The sequence below is a fragment of the Phyllobates terribilis genome, unplaced genomic scaffold (assembly GCF_046119375.1).
Source record: "Phyllobates terribilis strain yellow unplaced genomic scaffold, ASM4611937v1 Scaffold_46__1_contigs__length_10046794, whole genome shotgun sequence".
NCBI lineage: Eukaryota > Metazoa > Chordata > Amphibia > Anura > Dendrobatidae > Phyllobates > Phyllobates terribilis.
Window position 1 is genome coordinate 7290307 of NW_027362806.1, and position 26690 is coordinate 7316996.

General features: G+C 42.4%; 1 protein-coding gene across 1 annotated transcript in view; it reads left to right on the plus strand.

Moving 5' to 3' along the window:
• LOC141191473 (uncharacterized) overlaps positions 1 to 8185 on the plus strand; it is a 28700-nt gene extending 20515 nt beyond the window's left edge. The window contains exons 2-7 of the mRNA XM_073661375.1: positions 785 to 995; positions 1125 to 1226; positions 1309 to 1432; positions 1516 to 1610; positions 1809 to 1899; positions 5917 to 8185. Coding sequence (XP_073517476.1) covers positions 785 to 995; positions 1125 to 1226; positions 1309 to 1432; positions 1516 to 1610; positions 1809 to 1899; positions 5917 to 6680 — 1387 coding nt within the window. The 3' untranslated portion in view covers positions 6681 to 8185. The remainder of the gene's footprint in view (positions 1 to 784; positions 996 to 1124; positions 1227 to 1308; positions 1433 to 1515; positions 1611 to 1808; positions 1900 to 5916) is intronic.
• The last annotated feature ends 18505 nt before the right edge of the window (positions 8186 to 26690 follow it).

Genomic DNA, 26690 nt, shown 5'->3' on the forward strand with positions numbered 1-26690 from the left:
AGATGCCATGTTTGCTTTTTGCAGGAGCAAGTGGTTAAACTGCCAGGGATTTTGTTGCTGCCGCACCTGTGCCATCCCTGAGGTGTACATCTATGTTCTGGTGCCCAAAAGAGTTCATAACATGTTAAAAAATTACAAAATGTGTCTTCTGCTTTTTGCATGTTTTTTCTTTTTACAAGAATTGTTGGAGCAAATTTTCTTTTGAAACCTTTTAATATTTGCTTTTTTATGTTTTTTTTTCTTGTAATATAGGAAAGCCTAAGGCTAGAAATAAAACCCATAATACACTGTACATGTAGACTTTAGTATCAAATAATTTCTGTCCGCGGCATTTGTGCAAACAAAACAGCTTTTATAAAAGCCTCAAACTTCTGTGTGTGAATCAGACATGAGATGTAACTTGATAGAAGATTACAGTTCGGGGAAGACTGGAAACATTCATACAGACGGCCAGTGGAGATGTAGTCAGTGACGGACTGTCTCCAAATATGGTTTTAGATCCGTAGTAGAAGATGTTTCCTCATCATGAAGTAGTTATTTCTCATGTCACGTGGAATAAATATCTCCTGCAGTATTGCTAATGCCAATTCCAGTGACAGAAAATGAGACGAGAATTAGCGTTATGGAAGGTGAGTCTATGAGAAACATTTTCAGCTGCAGACTTCCAGGAAGAAACTGCTTGTTGTCTGTGGCCTAAAATATAAAGGTTTTATTCCTAGATGTAAAGAAAAAACTAAATTTAAAATAATAAATCTCCTCGTATCTTTCCCCTTATTATCTCCAGTAATTGCATTATTACACAGGATTTTTATGATGTTACATCGGCTCATCTTCTTCTAATTCGGGTCTCTACAATACCGGATACTCTCAGTGAAGATCTTCTATATAAGAAAATTTTCCTGATTTACCTATCAAAGATGGATATGGACAGGGACAAGATAGTGGAGAGGATATTACACCTCACCCTAGAGATCCTCTTCCGGCTTACTGGAGAGGTAAGAGATTCTGATGATGTCACATTACATCATTCTTATCTATGGGAATAACAGATGGACAGAACTGGAGAGGTGAGGACTCTGGAAATGTCTGGAGTGAGATTTATTAATGTGTCTCTCCATAACCAGAGATTAATCACTGAGCCTCCACCTCACCCCCTGATACATGAGGACATCAATGACCAGATCCTAGAACTCGCCTACAAGATGATTGAGCTGCTGACTGGAGAGGTGACACTGCTGGGAATGCTGGGACATTATACAGTAATACTATGAAGGGATCGGGGGATGACGGTATCATTGTATGTGTCAGGTTCCTATAAGGTGTCAGGATGTCGCCATCTATTTCTCCATGGAGGAGTGGGAGTATTTAGAAGGACACAAAGATCTGTACAAGGACATCATGATGGAGGTTCCCCAACCCCTCACATCACCAGGTAATAGACAGGACTAAATACACATGGCCTATAATTATCTGTATGTAAAGAATGAATTCAGTCCCTGTATGTGTTTTCTCCAGATCTATCCAGTAAGAGGACACCAGAGAGATGTCCCCGTCCTCTTCTTCCACAGGACTGTAAACAAGAAGATCCCAATGTTCCTCAGTATCATCAGGTAGATGGAGAGAAGGTGTCATGAGATCTCCCCTATGATGTGTAGACGGCTGTGAGGGTCTTGTGCTCAGTCTTGTTTCATCCACCAGTATTATATGTTTTATACTTGTATAATGAGAACGGTGGAGATGGCAGAATTAGAGCTGATCACACATGTGACTTCTCCATCTGTCTTTGACTTTTGTAATATTTGTTTGAGGGTGAAGATCTGACTCATATTAATACTACAGAGACATATGTGAGGGGTGATGAGCGGTGTAAGGAGGAGATTCCTACATATGACTACCCAGGTGAGTAGTAACCACTAAATGCAGAGAAGTCACAGATTCTTCTCAGTCACCGGCTGTGGATGCTTTATCGGTGGTGTAGTCCGGCCATATCACAATCGTGTGATCACCATTTTGCTGCTAGACCACAACATTCTCCTCCTTCCGAAAATATTCAATTTACTTTGTGTAATTGTGAAAGCCCTTTTCTATAGAACTTACAACCTGGAGGATCTACCTACCCCCTGGGATTAGTAGACGCTGACCGTTACCTGCCCAAGTCTGTAAACTACAAAGCCAAATGACAGCGTACGTAGAAAGTGCTGACAAGTGAGAAAATCACTTGAAGAAAAATTATGATGGGACTGTAAGAGAAAGCGGAGGGTAATGATGCTGTTGGCTTCCTAGATCCCTGATATCTTATTGGATGAATCTACCTTCTATCCCTTCTGTGCTGCTGAATGTGCTCGTATGGTGCCTACAAGACCAGGTCCAGTCTTTCTGGCCAAAGTTTGCTTTTTTGATCGATAACATTAAATGTCCAGTGAGGAACAAGTGTAAATTTCTGTACAATAACAACAGAGTTTCCCTTTATCCCGACTTTTCAATTTCTTTTTAAACCAACTAACTTCAAACAGGATTTTGATAAACTACATAAAAAACATTACACCTGTGCCATGATATACAGTTAGGTCCATATATATTTGGACAGAGACAACATTTTTCTAATTTTGGTTCTAGACATTACCACAATGAATTTTAAACAAAACAATTCAGATGCAGTTGAAGTTCAGACTTTCAGCTTGAGGGTATCCACATTAAAATTGGATGAAGGGTTTAGGCGTTTCAGCTCCTTAACATGTGCCACCCTGTTTTTAAAGGGACCAAAAGTAATTGGACAATTGACTCCAAGGCTATTTCATGGACAGGTGTGGGCAATCCCTTCGTTATGTCATTCTCAATTAAGCAGATAAAAGGCCTGGAGTTGATTTGAGGTGTGGTGCTTGCATTTGGAAGGTTTTGCTGTGAAGTAAACATGCGGTCAAAAGAGCTCTCCATGCAGGTGAAACAAGCCATCCTTAAGCTGCAAAAACAGAAAAAACCCATCCGAGAAATTGCTACAATATTAGGAGTGGCAAAATCTATAGTTTGGTACATCATGAGAAAGAAAGAAAGCACTGGTGAACTCATCAATGTAAAAAGACCTGGGCGCCCACGGAAGACAACAGTGGTGGATGATCGCAGAATAATCTCCATGGTGAAGAGAAACCCCTTCACAACAGCCAACCAAGTGAACAACACTCTCCAGGAGGTAGGCATATCAATATCCAAATCTACCATAAAGAGAAGACTTCATGAAAGTAACTACAGAGGGTTCACTGCACGGTGCAAGCCACTCATAAGCATCAAGAATAAAAAGCCTAGACTGGACTTTGCTTAAAAACATGAAAAAAAAGCCAGCACAGTTCTGGAAGAACATTCTATGGACAGATGAAACCAAGATCAACCTCTACCAGAATGATGGAAAGAGAAAAGTATGGCGAAGGCGTGGTACAGCTCATGATCCAAAGCATACCACATCATCTGTAAAACACGGCGGAGGCAGTGTGATGGCGCGGGCATGCATGGCTGCCAGTGGCACTGGGTCACTAGTGTTTATTGATGATCTGACACAGGACAGAAGCAGCCGAATGAATTCCTTATGTATTCAGAGCCATACTGTGTGCTCAGATCCAGCCAAATGCAGCCAAACTGATTGGTCGTCGTTTCATACTACAGATGGACAATGACCCAAAACATAAAGCCAAAGCAACCCAGGAGTTTATTAAAGCAAAGAAGTGGAATATTCTTGAATGGCCAAGTCAGGCACCTGATCTCAACCCAATTGAGCATGCATTTCACTTGTTGAAGACTAAACTTCAGACAGAAAGGCCCACAAACAAACAGCAACTGAAAACCACCGCAGTGAAGGCCTGGCAGAGCATCAAAAGGAGGAAACACAGCGTCTAGTGATGTCCATGAGTTCAAGACTTCAGGCAGTCATTGCCAACAAAGGGTTTTCAACCAAGTACTAGAAATGAACATTTTATTTACAATTATTTAATCTGTCCAATTACTTTTGGTCCCTTTAAAAACAGGGTGGCACATGTTAAGGAGCTGAAACTCCTAAACCCTTCATCCAATTTTAATGTGGATACCCTCAAATGAAAGCTGAAAGTCTGAACTTCAACTGCATTTGAATTGTTTTGTTTAAAATTCATTGTGGTAATGTCTAGAACCAAAATTAGAAAAATGTTGTCCCTGTCCAAATATATATGGACCTAACTGTATCTCTAAGCTGTGCGTGGCTGATGGCTGTAATACACATCTATTCACGCCTGCAGGAGATGTGGTGGCATGGCTCGAGCCCTGGTTTCATGGATTCACTCCACGTCATAAATTCCATTATGTTTTCAATCCTAAAGAATTCAGATTACTGCACAATCTCTCCTGAAATGGGGGCACTAATACTTTCTCTACTCTTCTGGTCAGGATTCATCATACCTCCAATGGTCCACCATAAATGAGTGCGACTCCGGTTTAGTGTTGGATTTTTCCCTTCATACATACGTTGTTGTTGGGGATGTTACATATTTATATATTCTTTCTTTTTTTACAAGTTCATTCTGTATGATAGTTTGATTGTGGTGGAATCGGCCGGCCTCACTTATGTGTCTCTGTAACTCCCTGGTAGTCTTTCAAAAAGATCTCCATTGCCTCTTCCAAATGCCCGAGATCTAAATTTAAGACCCCTCAGCTCTGCAGTATTGTAAAAAACTTCACTTTAAATGTCTAATATTTCTTCTTGACACTCATCTGACAGAAAATATTGTCCCTTACGATAGTTTAGATGATGAAGAGCCCCCGAGCCCCAGACTCTAATTACCCCAGAGAGGTTTCACCACTAGTTACTCATTTTTCTCTGATGAAGACTGTTGAGTTTGATCATTTCAGTAGATGTTTTATTGTCTATACTCACAGTTTTTGACTTCAATAATCCTTTGATTTAACCCCTTCCCGCGTCACTTTATGTGGTGATAATTCTGGAATTCTTCACAAAGGATAATAGGAAACAAATGGACCTTACAAATTATTTTCCAACTTCTCTTGAATCTGACAATCCCCTATATACGGTTGTACACTACTGTCTGGGCACATGGCAGGGTAAGAAGGGAAGGAGCGCCATTTAGCTATTTGAATGCAGATCTTAACTGGAATAGTTCGCAGATGCAATGTATTGGGGGCGCTGTTCATGGTCACCTGGCAGCTCAAAAGATGGCCACCACAAACAGGCTTGTCACTATCTACCCTCTTCACAGATTTCACAAATGACTTTGCTCATCACCCTTTAACCCCTCTACATGGATCTGGACTTACACAGAGACCCCCTAGGCTTGGGCCACAGTGTTACCTGCTGTTCTGTGGAGTGAGATGGGAATAAGAATTGTCAGGTAGTCGGGTCAGAACCAGGAGGGCAGAGAAAATACAAAATCAGAAGACACGAGTAGTCAGTAAACGGGCCGGGGTCACAACCGGAAGCAAATACACAAGCCGGGAGCTGATCACAGAGGACTGAACCAGAGGAGAACAAGGCTGGATCTGGCAGCTTCCGGCAATATGCTTCCAGCTTTAGTAGGGTGCAGTGCTTTCCAAATGGCTGAAGCAGGGAGCAGGTTACTCCAGCTGGACAGCACACACACCCATACTGCCAGACTGGATGGTACTACTGGTCCCAGGCTACCTAATCTTAGTCGCTGGACAGAGCCTGCGCCTTTTACTCCATATTTGGGAGGCAGAATGAACAAACAGTTGAACACCACGCTCCACTGGTTCATCCTATGAGGTTTTCTATTAGATGGTCATTGTCCTGGTGAATAAATGAATTTTTTTTTTTTTTATATAACTTGCCTTTATTTACAGACAGTTTAAGTAGAAATATTCAAAAATATAAAATTCAAGGATTTTTTATTAAAAAATAATAATTGGTTTTATTCTTGGCAGATGACTGTACCAGGAGATCAGAGGGACAGGAGATTTTTATATCAGATGATCTTGAGATCCCACAGGATACAATTGAAGTGAATGCCATTACTCCAGATCTACCATCATCCCTTCACAGCAAAGATCTGTCATCTGATCCTATGAAACAAGTCCTGTCTTCTGATTCATTACCGACTACTAAGGAAAATCAAACTCACAAAATAAGCATTAAAAAACAAACTGCTCCTAAAGCAAAGAAGCCATTTTCACGTTCAGAATATAGAAATAGTTTTCCTCTCAAAAAGTCTTTTCTCAAACATCAAAAAATTCACACAGTGAAGAATAGATTTTCTTGCTCCAAGTGTGGGAGATGTTTTAATCAGAAATCAAATCTTGTTAGGCATGAGAGAACTCACACAGGGGAGAAGCCTTTTTCATGTTCAGAATGTGGAAAATGTTTTGCAGAGAAATCAACTCTTATCAACCATCAGAGAACTCACACAAGAGAGAAGCCATTTTCATGTTCAGAATGTGGGAAATGTTTTACAGCGCAGTCTACTCTTATAAAACATCACAAAACTCACACAAGGGAGAAGCCATTTTCATGTTCAGATTGTGGGAAATGTTTTGTACAGAAATCAGATCTTAATAAACATCAGAGAATTCACACAGGGAAGAAGCCTTTTTCTTGTTCAAAATGTGGGAAATGTTTTAACCAGAAAGCGAATCTTGATAACCACCGGAGAACCCACACAGGGGAGAATGCCACAACTACACCCAACTAGTCTCTGTACAGACAAGAAAGGCCCTAGCTGCACAACTAAAAACACCACCACTGACCTAACTCCTTAATAAGCCGTTGAGGAGTTTCTCGTACCTCCTGAGGAACCAGAGGGGAGGCTGCAACACACTGTCAACAAGGGGAAAGAAAAGTATGAAGTAAAATATGAAAACCCTGAATGAGAAACAAAAACACATTCATATAGGGCGAAGAAGTCAAGCTAAGGAGAACAAAAAATAGAAAGAACAAGTATAATCTCTCAAAAACCTATCATTGTTAGAATGAAAAGGTACTGGGAGGGAAAGCAAACTGACCAGGAGGATAGTTTCACCTTTGTGGTGAAACTTACAAAATTCATCCTCATCCACTGTATATGTAAAACCTGTCCATTTATAATGACCACGGACAAGATAAAGATTCCCAACTCACATCAGGACCACAAGATCCCAGACACTTTCAGCTGCATCACATCTAATGTACTTAATTATATGTACCAAATGTCCAACTGGGGGTCTGTATGTAGGGGAGACAAGGCAAAAACTTAGAACAAGGATGAATTCTCATCGCCACACAAAAAAAGACAAAAAGAATAGATCTACTTGTGGCCACTTATTTTTACGGCCACAACTTCTTCTCCCTTTCCAAAACTGATATTTCTGCTTCACATCACTTGTCCCATCTATTGCATTATTCCTGTGCCATGTTGTGTATAAATATGTGACTCTTCAGATTTTGTGTTATACTATGTCTGATGAAGAGACCTGAGTAGTCTCGAAAGCTTACTGACTAATGGCTAACTGAAAAGATGGTATCAAAAACTGAGGACTCTCAAACTGTAATATTTGTCTCCATACAGCAATTTTAAGATCTCTCCACAGGTGTTCAATGGGATTTAGATCCAGACTCCTTGCTGGTCAGAACTCTCCAGCACTTTGTTTCCATCCATTTTCTGGGTGCTTCTTGAAGTATGTTTGGGGTCATTGTCATGCTGGAAGACCCATGACCTAGGACGCAAATCCAGCTTTCTGACACTAGGCACTACATTGTGACCCAAGATCCTTTGCTAATCTTCAGATTTCATGATGTCTTGCACACAGTCAAGGCACCTAGTGCCAGAGGCAGAGAATCAACCCCAAAACACCTTTGAACCTCCACCATATTTGACTGTATGGGTTGTAAATTTATTGATTATGCTGCGTACCTTGGACAAAGGAACATGCTTATCCCTAAAGATGGACTTATAACCTTGAAATTGTTGATATTTTTCAACAATTTTGGTTCTCAAATCCTCAGACAGTTCTCTTCTCCTTTTTCTGTTTTCTCCATGCTTAGTGTGGCACACATATGCACACAATGCAAGGATTGAATCAACTTCTCCCTTTTTTATCTAGTTTTAGTTGTGATTTTCATATTGCCCACACCTGTTACTTGCCACAATTGCGTTTGAACAAGCTTCACATACTTGAAACAAAGTTGTTTACCTACAATTTTGTCCGGCCTATTTTGTGTGAAATTATGTTCAATTTGCCTTTTTCTCTGTGTTTTCTTGTGTTGTTCCAATACACGCAAAGGAAATAAACGTGTATAACAAAACATGTAATTGCAATAATTTTCTGTGAGAATTACTTCATTTTCTGGAACAATTTCAAGGAATCCAACACTTTCACCATGACTTGTTTTTGTTGCCTTTTTAATTTGTTGCAGCATTTCATCCTCTACGTGTTCAGCTATATTAGGAGGCTTGTAGCAAAGTCCAGTTAGCAGCTTTCCATTATTGCCATGTCCATGTACATTTACCCAGACTGATTCTACATCAGGAATGTAAAACTCACAACATGAAAACTTTGACAAAGTCGTGGGCCAACCAGTATACAGTATAATGGGCCCCACATGCTCCTCCATACATAAGAAACAAGAGGAAAAAACTTCAAGTCAGAGTCCCATATAATAGTGAAAAAATTACAAAATGTTATTAATTATAATTTATACAGGAAAAAAATATGAATCGCAGAAACAGAGACAGTTAATAGTAAAACAATGGAGGAGCACTAATGAGGAGCATGAGACAAATTAACATGATTCTTTTCTGATGTAAATACATAATTGGGCTTCCAAAAAATAAGAATATATTGTTAAAATGCAGAGAAGCATTCAATAAAAGTGCAGGTGCTTATGAGGTAGGTCAGAAGTAGTTGCTATATAAGAGGTTAGTGACACCGCTGTCTATATATAGGTACTAATATAGATAGCTCATACCGGGGACAGCAGATCTTTATAAGTGGTATCAGTGCCCTGACCTCTTAGGCTACAGGGTAAAAGTATATGCTAATACATATTAAAGCCTAGAAAATGCACCTAAGTAGGAAAAAAGATTAAAGAACGGCAGCAAAAAGAGTGTAGCATGAATCCTATAGAATACTTACAGCCACAGTGGATGTGAATACGCCCCTCAATTGCGCTCACCCTGATGCGCGTTTCGGCATGGCTGCCTTCATCAGGAGGTGGCGTCAATGAAGGTGGGTAGGGTTTAAAAAGAGCCCTTGAGCTAATAGAAAAGGGGGTGTGTAGTCTCTCGGCCAATGGGTGTGGGGAGGGCGTGGCATGACACATGGCAATCACCGCTACACCGCCGCATCCATGGCAACCGCGTCATATGATCCATCACGCCGCAAGTACGTGGGGAACCACGTGATCACGCGTCATGGAGCACAGATTGGACGGCCAGCGAGGTCACCACAGAGAACAGTGAAGCCATGCGTACCGCCCAGTCCACAGACATATAGTCAAACACAACCGGAGAGAAAAAGAAACAAGCATAATGGGGTAAACTGTCAATAATAGCATAGCCCAAATGTATATATGTATCTAAGGGGTATAGGCGATAGCCAGTTCTATATAAGTCAGAAAAGTTAATTGGCCATGACAAAACAAAGTATATATTTAAGAAAAGCATGAAGTATAACACGATTATATGAGATCATAGTATAAATGCATAATAAGATATAAGAAAATATCTCTCAATATATCGATCTATAAATGTGAAATATATACAATAATAACCGGACAAAAAATGCGCACACAGAAAAAAAGTTACAGATCTTGAGAGACAATACAGAGCCAGCAATTATGTCCATGTTATCCAATAGCAGAATGGAAGTCCTCAACGTCATTGACAGATAGAAATTATTAACTACTACCCAACCATACTAGATAAAAAGGTAAGACAAATAAAATAGCTAAAACAATGTGGATATAGGTGATCAAAGTCCAAATCCATCGGCTCTCTTTCTGGGCTAATAGTTGGCTCACTCGACCTTCCCTAATATTAGTGGTGATCATGTCAATACCCCGAACTTTAAGTTTAGATGCGTCACACTTATGGTGTATTCTCAAATGCTTGGGAATAGTTTTAACGTAGAAATATCCGTTTCATTTACCGCCGCTTCAATACCTAGGACGTGTTCACGTGTTCTTGTCTTAAGTTATCTAGTTGTGAGCCTTAGGCTGTGTGCCCATGATGCATTTTTAATGCGTTTCTGCAGCGTTCTTGCAGCTGCGGAAAGGCATTAATAACGCATGGTAGAAGGGCAGCAATGTTCCCCAATGATAATCCGCATGTGCTGTGCACATGCTGCAGAAATTTCCGCTGGGGATTGTCATTGCGGAAAAAAACGCAGCACTACCAATTAATTTGCGGAAATGCTGCATTTTCGCCGTCATTGACTTGCATTGGAACGCACCGATTGCGCAAGACTGCATCTGTACTTGTGTAATTGGTGCGTTCTAATGTGCGGATGGTACCCGGGTGTAGATGAGAGGAGAGTCTCCTCCACACCCAGGTACCATTAAAAAATCTGTAAAAAAAGAATAAAATAAAAAATAAATGTATATTTACCTTCCGGCGGCCCGCGCTGCGCTCCTCCTTGCTTCCCGGCACTTTGCAGTGGATTGAAGGACCTGCGCTGACGTCAGAGTTATGTGACGGGTCACTCGACGCTGACGTCGGCAGGTCTTTCAATCCACCGCTGCGGGCACCGAGCGAAGCAAGCCAGTGCGGGCCATCGGAGGGTAAGAATATATTTATTTTTTTATTTTTAGCCACTCTCTCGGGTCACACAATATAAATCCATGCTGTTTGCATGGATTTATATAGTGTGACCTAGTTGTCACAAGCACTTTCCAAGTGATGCTATCGCCTGGAAAGTTCTTGTCAATCCGCATGCGGAAATGTCAGTGAATAACGCTCCATTTCCGCATGTCCCTGGCAGGAAAACGCATGTACAATCCGCATGCGTTTTTTTCTGCCAAGGAGATGCAGACACGCTCAGGAAAAAATCCTGAGCATTTCTGCATCGTGGGCACATAGCCTTACATAGATTTTAGGACAGCAGCATGTCGCATAATAGACCACCGCTTTAGAGGTACAAGTTATCTGTTTGGTGATGTAATAGGTCCTAGAGCCCTGGGAATCTGTGAAAGAGTTAGCATGTTCGACATTAGGACACGCCACAGATCAACCACATGGTACACATCTATTTACTGGAGGTGGTCTTTTCAAAAAATTAGGGGGAGTGGTAGGATAATGATGGCTTCTCATAAGATGATCACAGATTTTTTGCCTTTCTGAAGGTGATTTGCTGTCTGTCTGGTAGATATTTTGCCAATATGGGGTCAGCCATTAACCACTTCGCACCAGAGCCTGTTTTTGCCTTCGTGACCGGGCCAATTTTTTCAATTCTGACCACTGTCACTTTATGAAGTAATTACTCTGGGATGCTTCAACGTATTCCCCTGATTCTGAGATTGTTTTTTCAGGACATATTGTACTTCATGATAGAGGTAAAATTTCTTCGATATCACTTGCGTTTATTTGTGAAAAAATCAGAAATTTGGCAAAAATTTTGAAAATTATGCAATTTTCAGACTTTGAATTTTCATGCCCTTAAATCAGAGAGATATGTCACACAAAAGAGTTAATAAATAACATTTCCCACATGTCTACTTTACATCAGCACAATTTTGGAACCAAAATTTTTTTTTGTTAGGGAGCTATAAGGGTTAAAAGTTGACCAGCGATTTCTCGTTTTTCCAACAAAATTTACAAAAGCATTTTTTTAGGGACCATATCATATTTGAAGTCACTTTGAGGGGTCTTTATGACAGAAAATACCCAAAAGTGACACCATTATAAAAATTGCACCCCTCAAGGTGCTCAAAACCACATTCAAGAACTTTATTAACCCTTCAGGTGCTTCACAGGAATTTTTGGAATGTGGAAGAAAAAAATTAACATTTAACTTTTTTCACAAAAATGTTACTTTAGACCCAATTTTTTTTATTTTCACAGGCGTAACAGGAACAAAAGGACCCCAAATTTTTTTTTTGCAATTTCTCTTGAGCGTGCTGATACCCCATATGTGAGGGAAAACCACTGTTTGGGCGCACTGCAGGGTTCCGAAGGGAAGGAGCGCCATTAGACTTTTTGAATGTAAAGTTTGTCTGAATAATTAGCAGACGCCATGTTGCGTTTGGAGAGCTCCTGATGTGCCTAAACAGTGGAAACCCTCCACAAGTGACACCATTTTGGAAACTAGACCCCTTAGGGAACTTATCTAGATATGTGGTGAGCACCCTGAACCCCCAGGTGCTTCACAGAAGTTTATAATATTGAGCTGTAAAAATAAAATTTTCAAATTTTTCCCACAAAAATGTTTTTCATCCCTTAATTTTGCATTATCATGAGGGTAACAGGATAAATTGCACCATGAAATTTGTTGTGCAATTTCTCCTGAGTACGCCGATACCCCATATGTGGAGGAAAACCACTGCTTTGGTGTACGGCAGGGTTCGGAAGAGAAAGGAGCGCTATGTTGGCTGGGATAGGTGGCAGACACCATGTCACATTTGAAGAGTCGCTGACATGCCAAAACAGCAGAAACCCCCACAAGTGACCCCATTTTGTAAACTACACCTCTCAAGGAATTCATCTAGGGAAGTAGTGAGTATTTTTTAATTTTTAAATTTATACCATTGGGCAGTGAAAAAAACATAATTATATTTTTACCACAAAAAAATGTTTTACCCTCAGATTTTACATTTTCACACAGGGCAATGGGTAAAAATGGTGCCGAAATGTGTCACACAATTTCTTCTAAAAGTGTCAATACCCCATATGTGGCTGTATCGTACCACTCAGCCATACGGCAAGATCTGGGGGGGACGGAGTGCTATTTGACAATTGGAGAACTAATTATTGTAGAATAGGCATTTGGATTTGGGTGCACAAAATTTTCTGAATTTCTTTTGGGGGGCAAGGGCCATTTCGCTTTTCCAGAGCCTTTCTGCTACCAGTAACTTGGAAGTCCCTTATATTTTTAACAGATGAAGGACCTGAGTGGGGACAAGCTTTTTTTGAGGACGGAGTTGATGCTTTTATTGGGAACATTTTACGTAACATTTATCCGGCGCTTGAGGCTGAGCACTTACATCGGGGTGATGTAATTCAGATGAAACCCCTGCAGGATCCATTCACTGTAATGAGGCAGCAGAGTTATTCTGGACTCCGTCTGGCCTCTGTTTAGCGGTGTCCTATTTTTCAGAAGTGCACAAAACTGTGGCCAACCGCACTTTTATGCACGCCTAAAAAAACTGACACCGTGGGATCCCAGGCTAGACGGCGTCCACAGTGGCCTATATCTGTCTCATTACAGGGAATCTTCCGTCATGGATTCCGGCTGAATCACGTATTTCAGAGATTTACACGGAAACTCTGGTGTAAGTGCTCAGCGCAGAGCGCAGGATAAATGTGAGCAGAGCCTTACTGCGATCTTTGGGAGACATAATAAACAAATCAGTAGCAGGTGAAGAATTGGTTTTATTTATTTTTTACGCCGTTCCTCGTGCGGTATAAGTGATGAGATTACTTTATTCTTCGGGTCGGTGCGATTACAGAGATACCAGATTTATATCGGGTTTTTATGATTGACAGCTGTCACACACTAAGAGACGCTTTTGTTTGCAAAATCTAGTTTTTGCATCACCATATTTTGAGAGCTATAATTTTTCCATATTTCGGCCGACAGAGTCATGTGACAACTTGTTTTTTGCGGGACGAGTTGACATTTTTATTGGTACCATTTTTGGGTACGTGACATTTTTTGATCGCTTTCTATTCCGTTTTTTGGGAGGTAAAATTAACAAAAACAAACAATTCAAGAATTGTTTTTTGAGGTTTTTTTTATGCCGTTCTGCATGTGGTAAAAGTGATCAGGCAGCGTTATTCTTCGGGTCAGTACGTTTACAGCGATACTACACTTACTGCATTCTTTTTTTATGTTTTGGCGCTTTTACACAATAAAACAATTTTATATAAAAAAATATTTTTTTTGCATTGCTTTATTCTGAGCGCTATAACTTTTTTATTTTTCGGCTGATGGAGCTGTATGGCGACTTTTTTGTTGCGGAACAAGATGACGTTTTCAGCGGTACCATTTTTATTTCTATTTTGTTTTTTGATCGCATTTTTTTCCACTTTTTGTTTGGCGATATGATGAAAAAGCATATTTTTTTGCTCCGTTTTTTATTTATTTTTATTACGGTGTGCACAGAAGGAGTTAATTAGTGTGACAGTTTTATAGCTCGGGTTGTTTCGGATGTGGCGATACCAAATATGTGTACTTTTTTTGGTTTTGTAAAATATATATACGGATTTATTGGTTTAATATTTTATTTATTTATTTTTATTTATTTTGTGTTTTTTTTTTTTAACAGTTTAAAAACTTTTTTTTTACATTTTTACTTAGTCCCTGTATGGGACATTAATTTTTATTTTTCTTATCATTGATCTCATGTAATGTAATAGACATGTATTACATTACATGAGATGTTCGCTGACTGTTTCACAGTCAGTCTCCTGCCTGGCTTCAGCTGCAGGCTGAGCCAGGCAGGACACCATATATGGCAGATCTAGAGGCGGTCATGTGACCTCCAGCTGCCATAGCAACCCCAGGTCCTGGAAGCTATCAGGGGTCGTCGGAGAGGTAAGTAAGACGACCCCCTCTCCTCCTTCTATCTTCTATATGCCGCGATCACTATAGATCGCGGCATATAGAACATAGCAAAGGGTTAACATCACTGGGACCTGATCCAATCAGGTCCCGATGATGTCCCCTGTCAGAGCTAACGCTCTGCAGCGGTATCGCAGCGCTTGCAGGACCCTGGGGGTCCTGAGCGCTGCGAGACCACCCACTGTTTTTAAACGTCGCTGCTGCACAGAGCCCAGCAAGCGCCGATGTTTATCTGCAGTGGGCGGTCGGTAACCGGTTAAAGAAGTTGTTCACTACTTTCACATTGATGCCCTATCTGTAGGATAGGGTATCAATGTATGATCGGCCGGGGACCCGCACCCGGCACCCCGATCGATCAGCTGTCATCGGTGCCGGCGGCGGCTGCCGGCCGGAAGTCCTTACCTGAGGTGCTTGGCCGTCCATCTGTAGTGGCCGCCGCGGGGTACTGCACATCCGCCTCCCATTGAATTGAATAGGAGGCGGATGTGCAGTAACAAGCGCCGGCCACTGCAACTTGACGGCTAAGCACCGCAGGTAAGCACCTCCTTCCGGCGGCCGCCGACAGCTCCAATAACAGCTGGCCGATCGCCTGCCGATCATACCGATCGCCGGCTGATCACCGATAACAGCTGGCTGATCGCCGGCCGATCATACATTAATGCCCTATCCTACAGATAGAGCATCAATGTGAAAGTAGTGGACAACTCCTTTAACAAAAAGCCTGCAAATTTCCCAATATATACTCTTCCAAATATATTCACCTCTCCTCTTTCCTGCAGTGGTCTTAACTCCCGGGCATCATTGCAACATAAGACCTGACACCAGTGGGGCTGTGGAGTGAAAAGGATTTTAGGATCAGGGTGAAGTGCCTGCAAATGTAGTGTCAGGTCTGTGCTGCAGATTAAGGTGTATTTACACTGCACAGTTATCAGGAACCAGTGGAGACAGGCCGACGATCGACTGACAAACAATTAAAACGCTCTTTCATAGGGTAAAATGATCTCTTGGTTTGCTTAAATGATCATCGATCTCGGTAGCACATCGTTTGTGTGAACAGGACTCGTGCTGCTCCCAACATTGACAGGTCAGGGGTCTGTGGTAATGGGGAAATTAGACTTCAAACTAGAGTCTGGAGGATATTGAGACTCGGTGCCTAGGGCAGTATAATTTATAAGTACATCCCTGAATATTTGACTGTCAGAAGACGCCAATATGAGTGTGCAATGCACTTTATATTTCCATGTTTTCCACAGATTTCTATGGTAACTGTATACATCCTTATACAGAGAGCTCCCCCTAGTGGTGTTTGCTAACAGACATTATTTTTAATGGCTACATAGGAATCTATATACTATTTCTACTGCTAATAAAGAAATGCACAAATACAAAAAATTGATATTAGTTTAGCAGGAGTAATGATGATAACACAGCTAATAATACTAGAAACATTGTCATCAGTTCAATCATTTTTGTTGGTAGTCAATTGAAACTTTGTATAATTAGCACAACTTAAGCAGAATCAGGACTGCTTCCATTCAGTATAAAAGTCGTCAATAAACAGTCATTTATCTCCTTGCCTCAGAGGGTAGCGCTCATCAGACCCTCAAGTTTACAGCTTTGTCAGCTTAGATGGACACAGAATGGAATTAACTATTGAACTAAACAATTTAGAAGGAACCTGTCATGTGACAAATGCTATTAACCTACAGCTATGGCTTTAATCTGCAGTTTACTGGTGCTTTATAACCATGCGGCCGCCGCAGTGAGTGCCTGGCTGCCAGGGGAAATAAACTTTATTCCTCTCGGAAGCTTCCAGCCTTCAGTCATAGAGGCGCGGCTTCAGTCATTGGTCAGTACACAGTTAACAGCGGCTATAAGCCCCGGCACTGACTGACAGCCGGCTCAGCAGGTGCATCAGTGCAGTCAGCTGTCAGTACAATTAGTAAAAGTAGATATTTATGCAGGACATTTTGTGCATTGGACAAGCCCTTTTATTGGTGCTTAGGAAGCAACCTACTCCACCAAACCTCATCTTGGCTGAGCTACAAAACTGCCCACAAGCCGCTACAAAGCTCACAGCTGATTTCACCACTGGGCTACAATAATAACTGTATAATTAGGCAGCAAAGAGAAGCAAATGGCTCTGTGGGGGGCGCTGCTGGTGGTACCCAGGTAAAAAATGCATTCCGTATAGGAAATTCAACATTTTTATACCTGCACCATGGTCTTTGATGCCATCATCTATATACAGTTCTGCACCCCCACACAGTCTTTTTATATTTGCCACGCGTGACAGCGTGCCAAATCAGGGCGGAGAGAATTTTTTGGCGCGAACAAGCCGGAACCCCGAACACAAACCCGAATTTGAAATGCCAAACAAACTCGGTGAACACTAATTACGAGTGCGAGTGCGGGAGCATGTGAGGGACATTGCTGCTGCCCGGACGGCGAACGACACCACAGAACTAAAAACTATCCCCCGACACTTCAAGATGCACCATGACTGTAGCCCCAAATCCATCCAGGTGCGAGGAATCGACCTTGTTCCCCCTCGTATACGGGGAGGAGATATAGGCAAACGTCTGGCCCAGCGTGAGACCAGATGGATCGTCACCCTGGGGACGATGACTCCATCAAGTTTAAACAAAGTTCTTAGTTTTTCGTCCTTTCTATGATTGATACACTTGCCACCATCACCATCTGGCTTAGTAGTTTGGTGTTATTTAACTTTGTTTTTAATATTTTGGTCTTATTTTGTTTTAATTACTCATCACTTTTTCCTTGTGAATCTACCTGCAGCTTGTTCCATTATCTCATGTTCATAATCTGTGACTGGTCTCCGTATGCAAATTTTCTGGTGAATTGAGGAATCATATATATACAATTGACATCTATATTGAATTGAGGATTCATAGACATATAATTTGACATCTATATGGAAGATACACGGATGATTTCTGGGATGGACATCGGACGGCATTTTATACTGACTATGTATTTTGCCATTGTGTAAATGGGCACATTTAATTATTTATTGTATTATCAATATCGCAAGAGGTTGATGTTCCACTAATTATTGTTGTTATCATTCCCCTTTTTGTTTTTTTGTCATCCTCCATCGATTTTCATTTATTTCTTATTTTTCATGATAGTGAGTAATGTTTTCATCTTCTAATATTTCATTGAGTGATGACCAGTCTTTTTCTAAATATTATATTTACCTATACTCACCATGGGATCGGTGTGCGCGTGCCCCTTTCCCTGCTCCGTGAGCGCGCTGCTCCACGGCGTCTCCATGTTGGTCTCGGCATGTGTGGGTGTCATCAGGACTCTCAGCCTGCCATCATTGGCTTGACGGCCGGGGGGTGGGCGTGCCGTGGGTGCAGTGATCGGCGCATTCTTCACTCAGTCGCTCTCATTTGTGAATCAGTAACCATGTGAGGTATTAACATTCCTCCCTACCCTCCCCTTGAGAAAGCGTGCAGTCGGCACGCGAAACGTGCGTAGGGGCGCAGCACTTTCAGCCTCCACAACCCGGGTCAGACTCTCCTTGCCACTATGGGTAAGGATTACTCCTATCGAACCTTGTAGTGTTAAATTAGGGTGATTAAATATCTATTCTTGCACCCCTCTACCTGCCCCATGATTATATCATTTTGAGTGATTACCATTTAGTTATATGGATTGGGATCTTTGGTCTTTACCTGAACTTTTCATGTTACCATGTAGTCTATCTCCTGTCCACTTTTTTCTGATTTTAAACTGCATACAATAAAGTAGATATTTTTAAACTATTCCTGTTGTTCCTCCTGTCAATATACAGTACAGACCAAAAGTTTGGACACACCTTCTCATTTAAAGATTTTTCTGTATTTTCATGACTTTGAAAATTGTACATTCACATTGAGGGCATCAAAACTATGAATTAACACATGTGAAATGATATACTTAACAAAAAAGTGTGAAACAACTGAAAATATGTCTTATATTCTAGGTTCTTCAAAGTAGCCACCTTTTGCTTTGATGACTGCTTTGCACACTCTTGGCATTTTCTTGATGAGCTACAAGAGGTAGTCCCCAGAAATGGTTTTCACTTCACAGGTGTGCCCTGTCAGGTTTAATAAGTGGGATTTCTTGCCTTATAAATGGGTTGGGACCATCAGTTGTGTTGTGCAGAAGTCAGGTGGATACACAGCTGATAGTCCTACTGAATAGACTGTTAGAATTTGTATTATGGCAAGAAAAAAGCAGCTAAGTAAAGAAAAACGAGTGGCCATCATTACTTTAAGAAATGAAGGTCAGTCAGTCCGAAAAATTGGGCAAACTTTAAATGTGTCCCCAAGTGCAGTTGCAAAAACCATCAAGTGCTACAAAGAAACTGGCTCACATGAGGACCGCCCCAGGAAAGGGAGACCAAGAGTCACCTCTGCTTCTGAGGATAAGTTTATCCGAGTCACCAGCCTCAGAAATCGCAGGTTAACAGCAGCTCATATTAGAGACCAGGTCAATGCCACACAGAGTTCTAGCAGCAGACACATCTCTACAACAACTGTTAAGAGGAGACTTTGTGCAGCAGGCCTTCATGGTAAAATAGCTGCTAGGAAACCACTGCTAAGGACAGGCAACAAGCAGAAGAAACTTGTTTGGGCTAAAGAACACAAGGAATGGACATTAGACCAGTGGAAATCTGTGCTTTGGTCTGATGAGTCCAAATTTGAGATCTTTGGTTCCAACCACCTTGTCTTTGTGCGATGCAGAAAAGGTGAACGGATGGACTCTACATGCCTGGTTCCCACCGTGAAGCATGGAGGAGGATGTGTGATGGTGTGGGGGTGCTTTGCTGGTGACACTGTTGGGGATTTATTCAAAATTGAAGGCATACTGAACCAGCATGGCTACCACAGCATCTTGCAGCGGCATGCTATTCCATCCGGTTTGCGTTTAGTTGGACCATCATTTATTTTTCAACAGGACAATGACCCCAAACACACCTCCAGGCTGTGTAAGGGCTATTTGACCAAGAAGGAGAGTGATGGGGTGCTACGCTAGATGACCTGGCCTCCACAGTCACCAGACCTGAACCCAATCGAGATGGTTTGGGGTGAGCTGGATCGCAGAGTGAAGGCAAAAGGGCCAACAAGTGCTAAGCATCTCTGGGAACTCCTTCAAGATTGTTGGAAGACCATTTCCGGTGACTACCTCTTGAAGCTCATCAAGAGAATGCCAAGAGTATGCAAAGCAGTCATCAAAGCAAAAGGAGGCTACTTTGAAGAACCTAGAATATAAGACATATTTTCAGTTGTTTCGCACTTTTTTGTTAAGTATATAATTCCACATGTGTTAATTCATAATATTGATGCCTTCAATGTGAATGTACAATTTTCATAGTCATGAAAATACAGAAAAATCTTTAAATGAGAAGGTGTGTCCAAATTTTTGGTCTGTACTGTACATTTCTTAAGGAGTATTTGAATACCCGTTATATGCACTAATGATCTATAATGATCTAATTTTGAATAACTAATTATGCCCATGGGATTTTTTCTAATTAACTTATGTAAAGGAGTTGTTTGGCCTCAGGGTACAAGTCTTCAGTCGCTCTATGTGACTGCAGACCTGTGAATCCTCTCAGAGTCCAATGTGCGTGTTGTCAAGATTCTCCGGTGCCAGCGCCAGGAACGGGCGAGAGCATAACTGAAGGTGTGAAATGTGCATACATGTGGTCACGTGCCAACGAGACGTGTGCAGTCTTGCTCAATATAAGTGAAAGGAGCGAGGCCGGATAAATGACCACCTGCTCCTGACACTGGAGAATCTTCACTAGTCTGTAGTCACATAAAGTGTCTGCAGACTTTTACCACAAGGCCGGACAACCCCTTTAATGAAGATCACCAACAAATGACCATTATTTTCTAGGTGGTGCTGGCAGAAGATAGATATACCCGCCAGCAATTTGCTGTAAAAGTCATCACAAAGAGGAACCTGCTAGCTGAAGGAGAGGAGCGCGCGATGGTGGAGCGGCGTGTGTTACAACTTGCATCTGGCAGCCCCTTCCTTCTTCATGGCACATTCGCCTTTCAGACCAAGGTAAAATTGTGACCAGTTCATTAATATTGGATAAACCATAAAGTGCACTCATCTCTATGCACGGAATATATCCACATTTATATATGGCGTTTAACATTTCAGCATTGACAGCATTTTAATGTCCTGCCCCTTGTATGTGTAGCTGTCACCTACTTTGGGAACACTGGACAAACCCTGGGGGCCAGGCAATCTGCCTAGAAATATGATGCTGACGGTTAACTTTTTGGCTTTCTCTATTGAAGTTTATGGAAAATCTTGGAGTGGTCCAACTGGCTCCCAAAATCTGAAGTCATTTGTCCACCCCTATGGATGTCATTCTTATTGAGTACTTCACAATGGTGAGAAATGCAGAAGGCAACATTACAGTGAGAAGGAATGCCGTAACATTTAGCCCATCACATTCTACATATGTAGCTATATCCACTATATGTGTATACTTAGAATAGCCAATAAACACATAGTAAAAAGAAGAAAGTATCATTATTGCTATTATTATGTAACTATATCTTCATGAGTTAGTGGAATAGAGCTCGATCACAGCAGAAATCACAGAAGAAATCACTGATTATTGAGTGTTAGTAAATGTATGGACGCTACAATGACTTTATCATACGACTGATCTCTACGTCTTGTCTGACAGGAGCTTGTGCTTCTTGGGATGGAGTATGTCACCTGTGGCGAATTCCACCATCTCCTGATGAGGAAGGGGTGTCTTCACACCCCCAGTGCACGGTACAGTATTCACAGTCTAAGCAATACAGCTATGTATTTTCTATATGAGACTGACTAGATTGATTAGATTGTTAGCTCTAAGGTTCAGGTAAACTCATATCTTCCATTCACAGGGATGTTATTAGTGAAACACTTAGGAAAATATGGCTGCTTTCTTTTCCACTAAAAATAGCACCACACCTGTCCACAGGTTGTGAATGGTATCGCAGCTCATACTCATTCACTTTAGTGATATGACGTTATTTTTTTAAAGAAAGCCGCCATGTTTTTCTGATTCTGGATAACTCTTTAACACCATATACATTTACATGGTAATGGTGGCAATTGTGTTTCCTTATAGGCAAAAAGGAACTTAAAGAGGTTGTCCACTACTTTACCATTTATCCTTAGGATAGGACATCAATGTCTGATCGGTGGGCGTGCAACACCCGGTACCTCTGTCAATCATCTGTTCATGGTGCCGGCAGTGGCCAGAACTGACCAGTTACAGAACTGCGCAGCACAGCTCCGTCTACCGCTTAGTGGCCGTGGTCGGGTACTGCACGTCCGCTCCCTATTCAAATCAGTATGGGGTAGATGTGCAGTACCCGACCACGGACTCTGTACAGAAACAGCTATGTATTTGAAGGAGAAGATAAAAAAAGTGATCGGGAGACATGTTACACTTTTAAGATTTTTTCTTTTTTTTTCCTTATTATTGGGATTGTTCATTAATACCTGTGTTCCTAATATTCAGATGAGCAGGTCCAGGTGCACTATAATCAGTGCGATATGTGCGACTGTCCTATTGGACCATAAAAATATAAAATCCTGACAAGTCCTGCCTGTCTAGTCTATGGAGCAGTGTATATTTCTGAGTTTCTCTTCCACTAAATACTATTTTCTCCTCTTTTCTTTCGGCCAGACTCTACGCCGCGGAACTTGTGTGTGGAATTCACCACCTGCATTCTAAGGGCATCATCCACCGGTAACTAGAAATACATCTCATCCTCCACCACCAGTGATGCCTAGAGCTATACTCAGCATTACTGAGAATTATACAGCAGACACTGATAAGAATCCATTTGTCTTCTTCTTCACAGAGACTTCAAGCCTTCTAACATCTTGGTGGCTGCGACGGGCCATATAAAGATTGCCGACTTCGGTCTGGCACTTGAGAACATCTATGGAGACCGGACAGCCATCGAATACTCTGGGACACCAGGCTTCATGGCTCCTGAGATGCTGGCTGCGGAGGAGTACAATGCTGGGGTAGACTGGTATGCATTTGGCATCATTAGGAACATCATGATTACCAGCAGGTCCAAATACCATCGAGGACTATTCAACACTTCCAGCAAGGAGGCGAAGAACATCATTAAAAAGGTCAGTACACGATATAAGTTTTATTACTTTTATGTTATTGTGTGATTAACTGTGATGTTAGCTATAATTTACTATAATGTCCAGCTCCATTGGTGGAAGGGAGATAAATGTCCCAATCTTATGGTAGGTTAAGTGTTAATGTGGTCAATATATTCTAGGGATGTGATGTAGCAGTGGTATATATTACCTGTCATGTATTATTGTAAATTTCAGAATAAAAACACTAATATATAGCTTTTTTTAAAAAAAAATAATGTTTTTTATTTTTTTTATTTTATTTTATTTATGAAGCTGTTATATTAATTAATTTATTTTTTCTTCTTTTGTAGCTTCTCCGGGAAGATCCTGCCAGGCGCCTCGGAGTCAATGGCAACATCAGAGCCCATAGGTTTTTCCAGCGTATTGACTGGGACTCGGTGGAAGCCCTTAGAATGTGTCCCCCACATGTTCCTGTGCCAGTAAGTATTAGAGGAGATGTTTTATACAGACTCATAGACATATTTCACATAGCTTTAATCTCTTTTCCAAATTCGTAATGTTACTAATAAGAGTGAAGGGGGCTGGTCTTAATAATGAATTAAGTAATGAATCTGAGGTCAAATTTGTCAGTGGAGAGATGGGAAGCCCCCATACATGTTAAATAATCGTCAGTGACAAAATCTGCTGATCATTGACTGACATGCAGTTTGCAGAGGGCCTGCAGCTTTCCTGAACTTTACTACATGCTGTTCTCATGTAATTACCTTCTTGTGTTTTCTTTTTCTCTTATAGCCAAGTAACATCCAGCGCGGCTCCAGACCATTCAATCTCCAAATTCTGGAAGCAGCAGAGGCGAACAACTCAGCCCTCTCAGCAGACCACCAGGCCTTATTTACGGGGTTTTCATTTACCAACATCAGCTGGAAAACCCCAAACCATCCACCAGCTCTTTAACACCATCAGAGCAAGCTGTCTGCCTAAGCCCCAAGAAGAACATCAAAATTAAGACGATCCGGATGGACAAGAAGGACCTGGACATCAAGAAATAAGCATGTCAGGACTCAAGCCAGGATCAGGACCCCAGAAGAACACTGAAGATATCCCTGTTCAAAAGGATGGCCACAAAGATGGATGAGGCAAGGGAGGTAAGTGCCCAGTAGGGACTTTTCTGTGTGGCATTATGATGTGCCTGGGAATACCATGCACACTACATGCCCCTGACAATAACAGCCTTATGATACTATATGTATAGTGTTACGCTATGTATATAGTACATAAGAGACAAGAAATATTCTAGTTATATTTACCTGTGACAACTGGTGACTATAATTTCACTTTTCCCCCTCCTCCATAACAACTCATTGAGCTGTTCTGGGTGACAGGGAAATAAGGTGTGAGATGGCTGGCTATTAAGTGGTGGAAGGAGGCCAGTTTTTTATTTTTTTTTTTAATCATAGCATGTAAAGCTATATTGCTTTGCAATGTAAAATAATAATTGTGATGAACCTGTAGCCGCCATCTTGGTAATGATAAATCATATCCAGGGATGGCCACACTTCAGCAGCCCCCACCCTTGGGACCTTCTGTTAAAACGTCAACTAGATAGTTTCCCCCCATCCAGGCTCCTGTAAGATAAGAAGCCCCGGGGCCTACTTAACACTTGAATGCTAGGAGCTTCAAAGACTTCGAGAGGAAACACAGCCAGCAGGGGGGGGGTGCTTCGTCTATCTGTACCTGACCATTTGTCCCATAGGACTAGTTTCTTTGTCTGTCACAAGCATGGAGGCATAAGATATAGAAACATGAAAAGTACACGCATGTTGCGTGGGATGGGCCAATAAAAAAAAATATCACGGCGTCCCGGAGCCATTGCGCACACAAGCCTCCGCGGTAGACGTTTGTACGTGCTCTGGAAGCCAAGATATAGCGCTGAGCCATTCCTGAGGACCGTATGGTATCATAATTGATATCAAAAGGTCGGTTACGGCGGCCCGAATCCATGGGAACCCCTGGGGGTATCCTGAGACCATCCCAGAAGAAGTTATTGGGTTCCATAGAATTTGGGCTTCTGATCGAAGTTAGACCTGAGGGTGGAGACTGAGCCAGCTGACCTCACCAGCAGTGGGCGGGACGGGGCAGGTAAGATAGCAGGACAGACAAGAGATAAGGGAGTCTTGACCCAAGAGTGGTGTGCTGAACATCTGAGCACCAGCTGAGGCCACCAAGGGGAGGAGCAGTTTGACCATGCGGTGGTAGGCCTCAGCCTGTAACAAAGAACCGTGCCTGCGACCGCAGAATCCTCTCCCTGCGTCACAAGAAAATCAAGAAACCGGTAACTGATATGCTGTGGTGATTCTGTGTGTTGTATTCCATTGTTGTATAGTTTAGCCTGACCTTATACCTGTGTATATTTAGTTGTATATCGTGTATCTAGTGTATTATTATAATCAATTACCTCAAGTAATTGTGGGCCTGCCTTTTATTCTGCATAACGAACGCACGTCCGTGTGAGCTCGGCTCAAGCCAAAAACGCTACCCAGGGTTGGTTCCTGACCCGATATAGGCCCATTCACGGACTGGGCGTATATCTAAAATAGGGACTGGTGGCAGCATACCAACTGGGGATTGGGGAAGGCTGGTAGTGACGGTCGGAGGTTCAGATATATATATTCCTGGCGCAGCCAAGGAAGATATATATACCACCCTCACTACAGAGGGCCCCGATACCCAGTAGGTTACAGGACAGTCTCTCTGGCGACCGCTTATCCTAGGTGCAGTTCCTTGACTGACCTGAGGCTAAGAGGGCGCTAGCGAGTTGTGCTGTGTAGTGACGTTACGGTTTAGTGACGTTGAAGGGGAACACTCTACCGTGTTCCCTGCGCTGGTTGCAGCTTCCTGGCACTACTTTCTCTAGGTGCAGTACCTTGACTGACCTGAGAGGTAAGGGGGCGCCAGAGAGCTGCACCCACCGGCCGGCTTTCATCACATTGGTGGCAGAGCGGTGGGATTGCAGAATAATAGTGTTGTGGGACCCCTACTCCCAGGCACTAAAGACTGCCAGTGGTAACTTCCACTGCTGGAGTCTTAAGGTCAGCCCAACGTTAGACGGTCAGGCTAAAAGTATAACAAGGTGTGTGCAAACTCAGGGTTGCAGCGGTGTCGGTTACCAAGATGGCAGACGGCACCAGGAGCAAGACCCTGCAGGAGGCTAATGCTACGGTCCGTGTGGCAGGAGGGGAGGACATTGTTACTCATGGCGAGGAGGAGTCCAGCCCGGGCACCTCAGGGAGCCAGTCCCCAGTATACGGTCCCGCAGTGGGCTGCCCACCACCTACCCAGCCCAGCCTGTCCAGATCACAAGCCCTTTTACAAGCGGCTATGGCAAGTCTCCAGTCTCATGGCGATGCCGTCTACAAAACCCTCCTGGCAGCATCAGAGAAGGCAGCGGAGGAGGAGCGCGAAGCTGCGGAGCGGGCTGCGGAGCGTGAAGCTGCAAAGCGCCGGGAGGCTGCGGAGCGTTCAGAGCGAGCTGCGGAGCGCCAGCACCAACTGGACCTGGCCCAGCGGGGGCTTCCGCTAGAGCAACCAACCCATCAGGAGACCAAGTCGTCCAAAGTCCGAGCTGAGGACTTCCCTCTACTGGAGAAGGATGGGGACCTGGACTCCTTTCTGGTGGCATTTGAACGGACCTGTCTTCAGCACCATCTGGCCCGGGATCAGTGGGCCAGATACCTGACCCCCCGTTTGAGGGGTAAGTCCCTGGATGCCTTGGGGGACTTACCTGC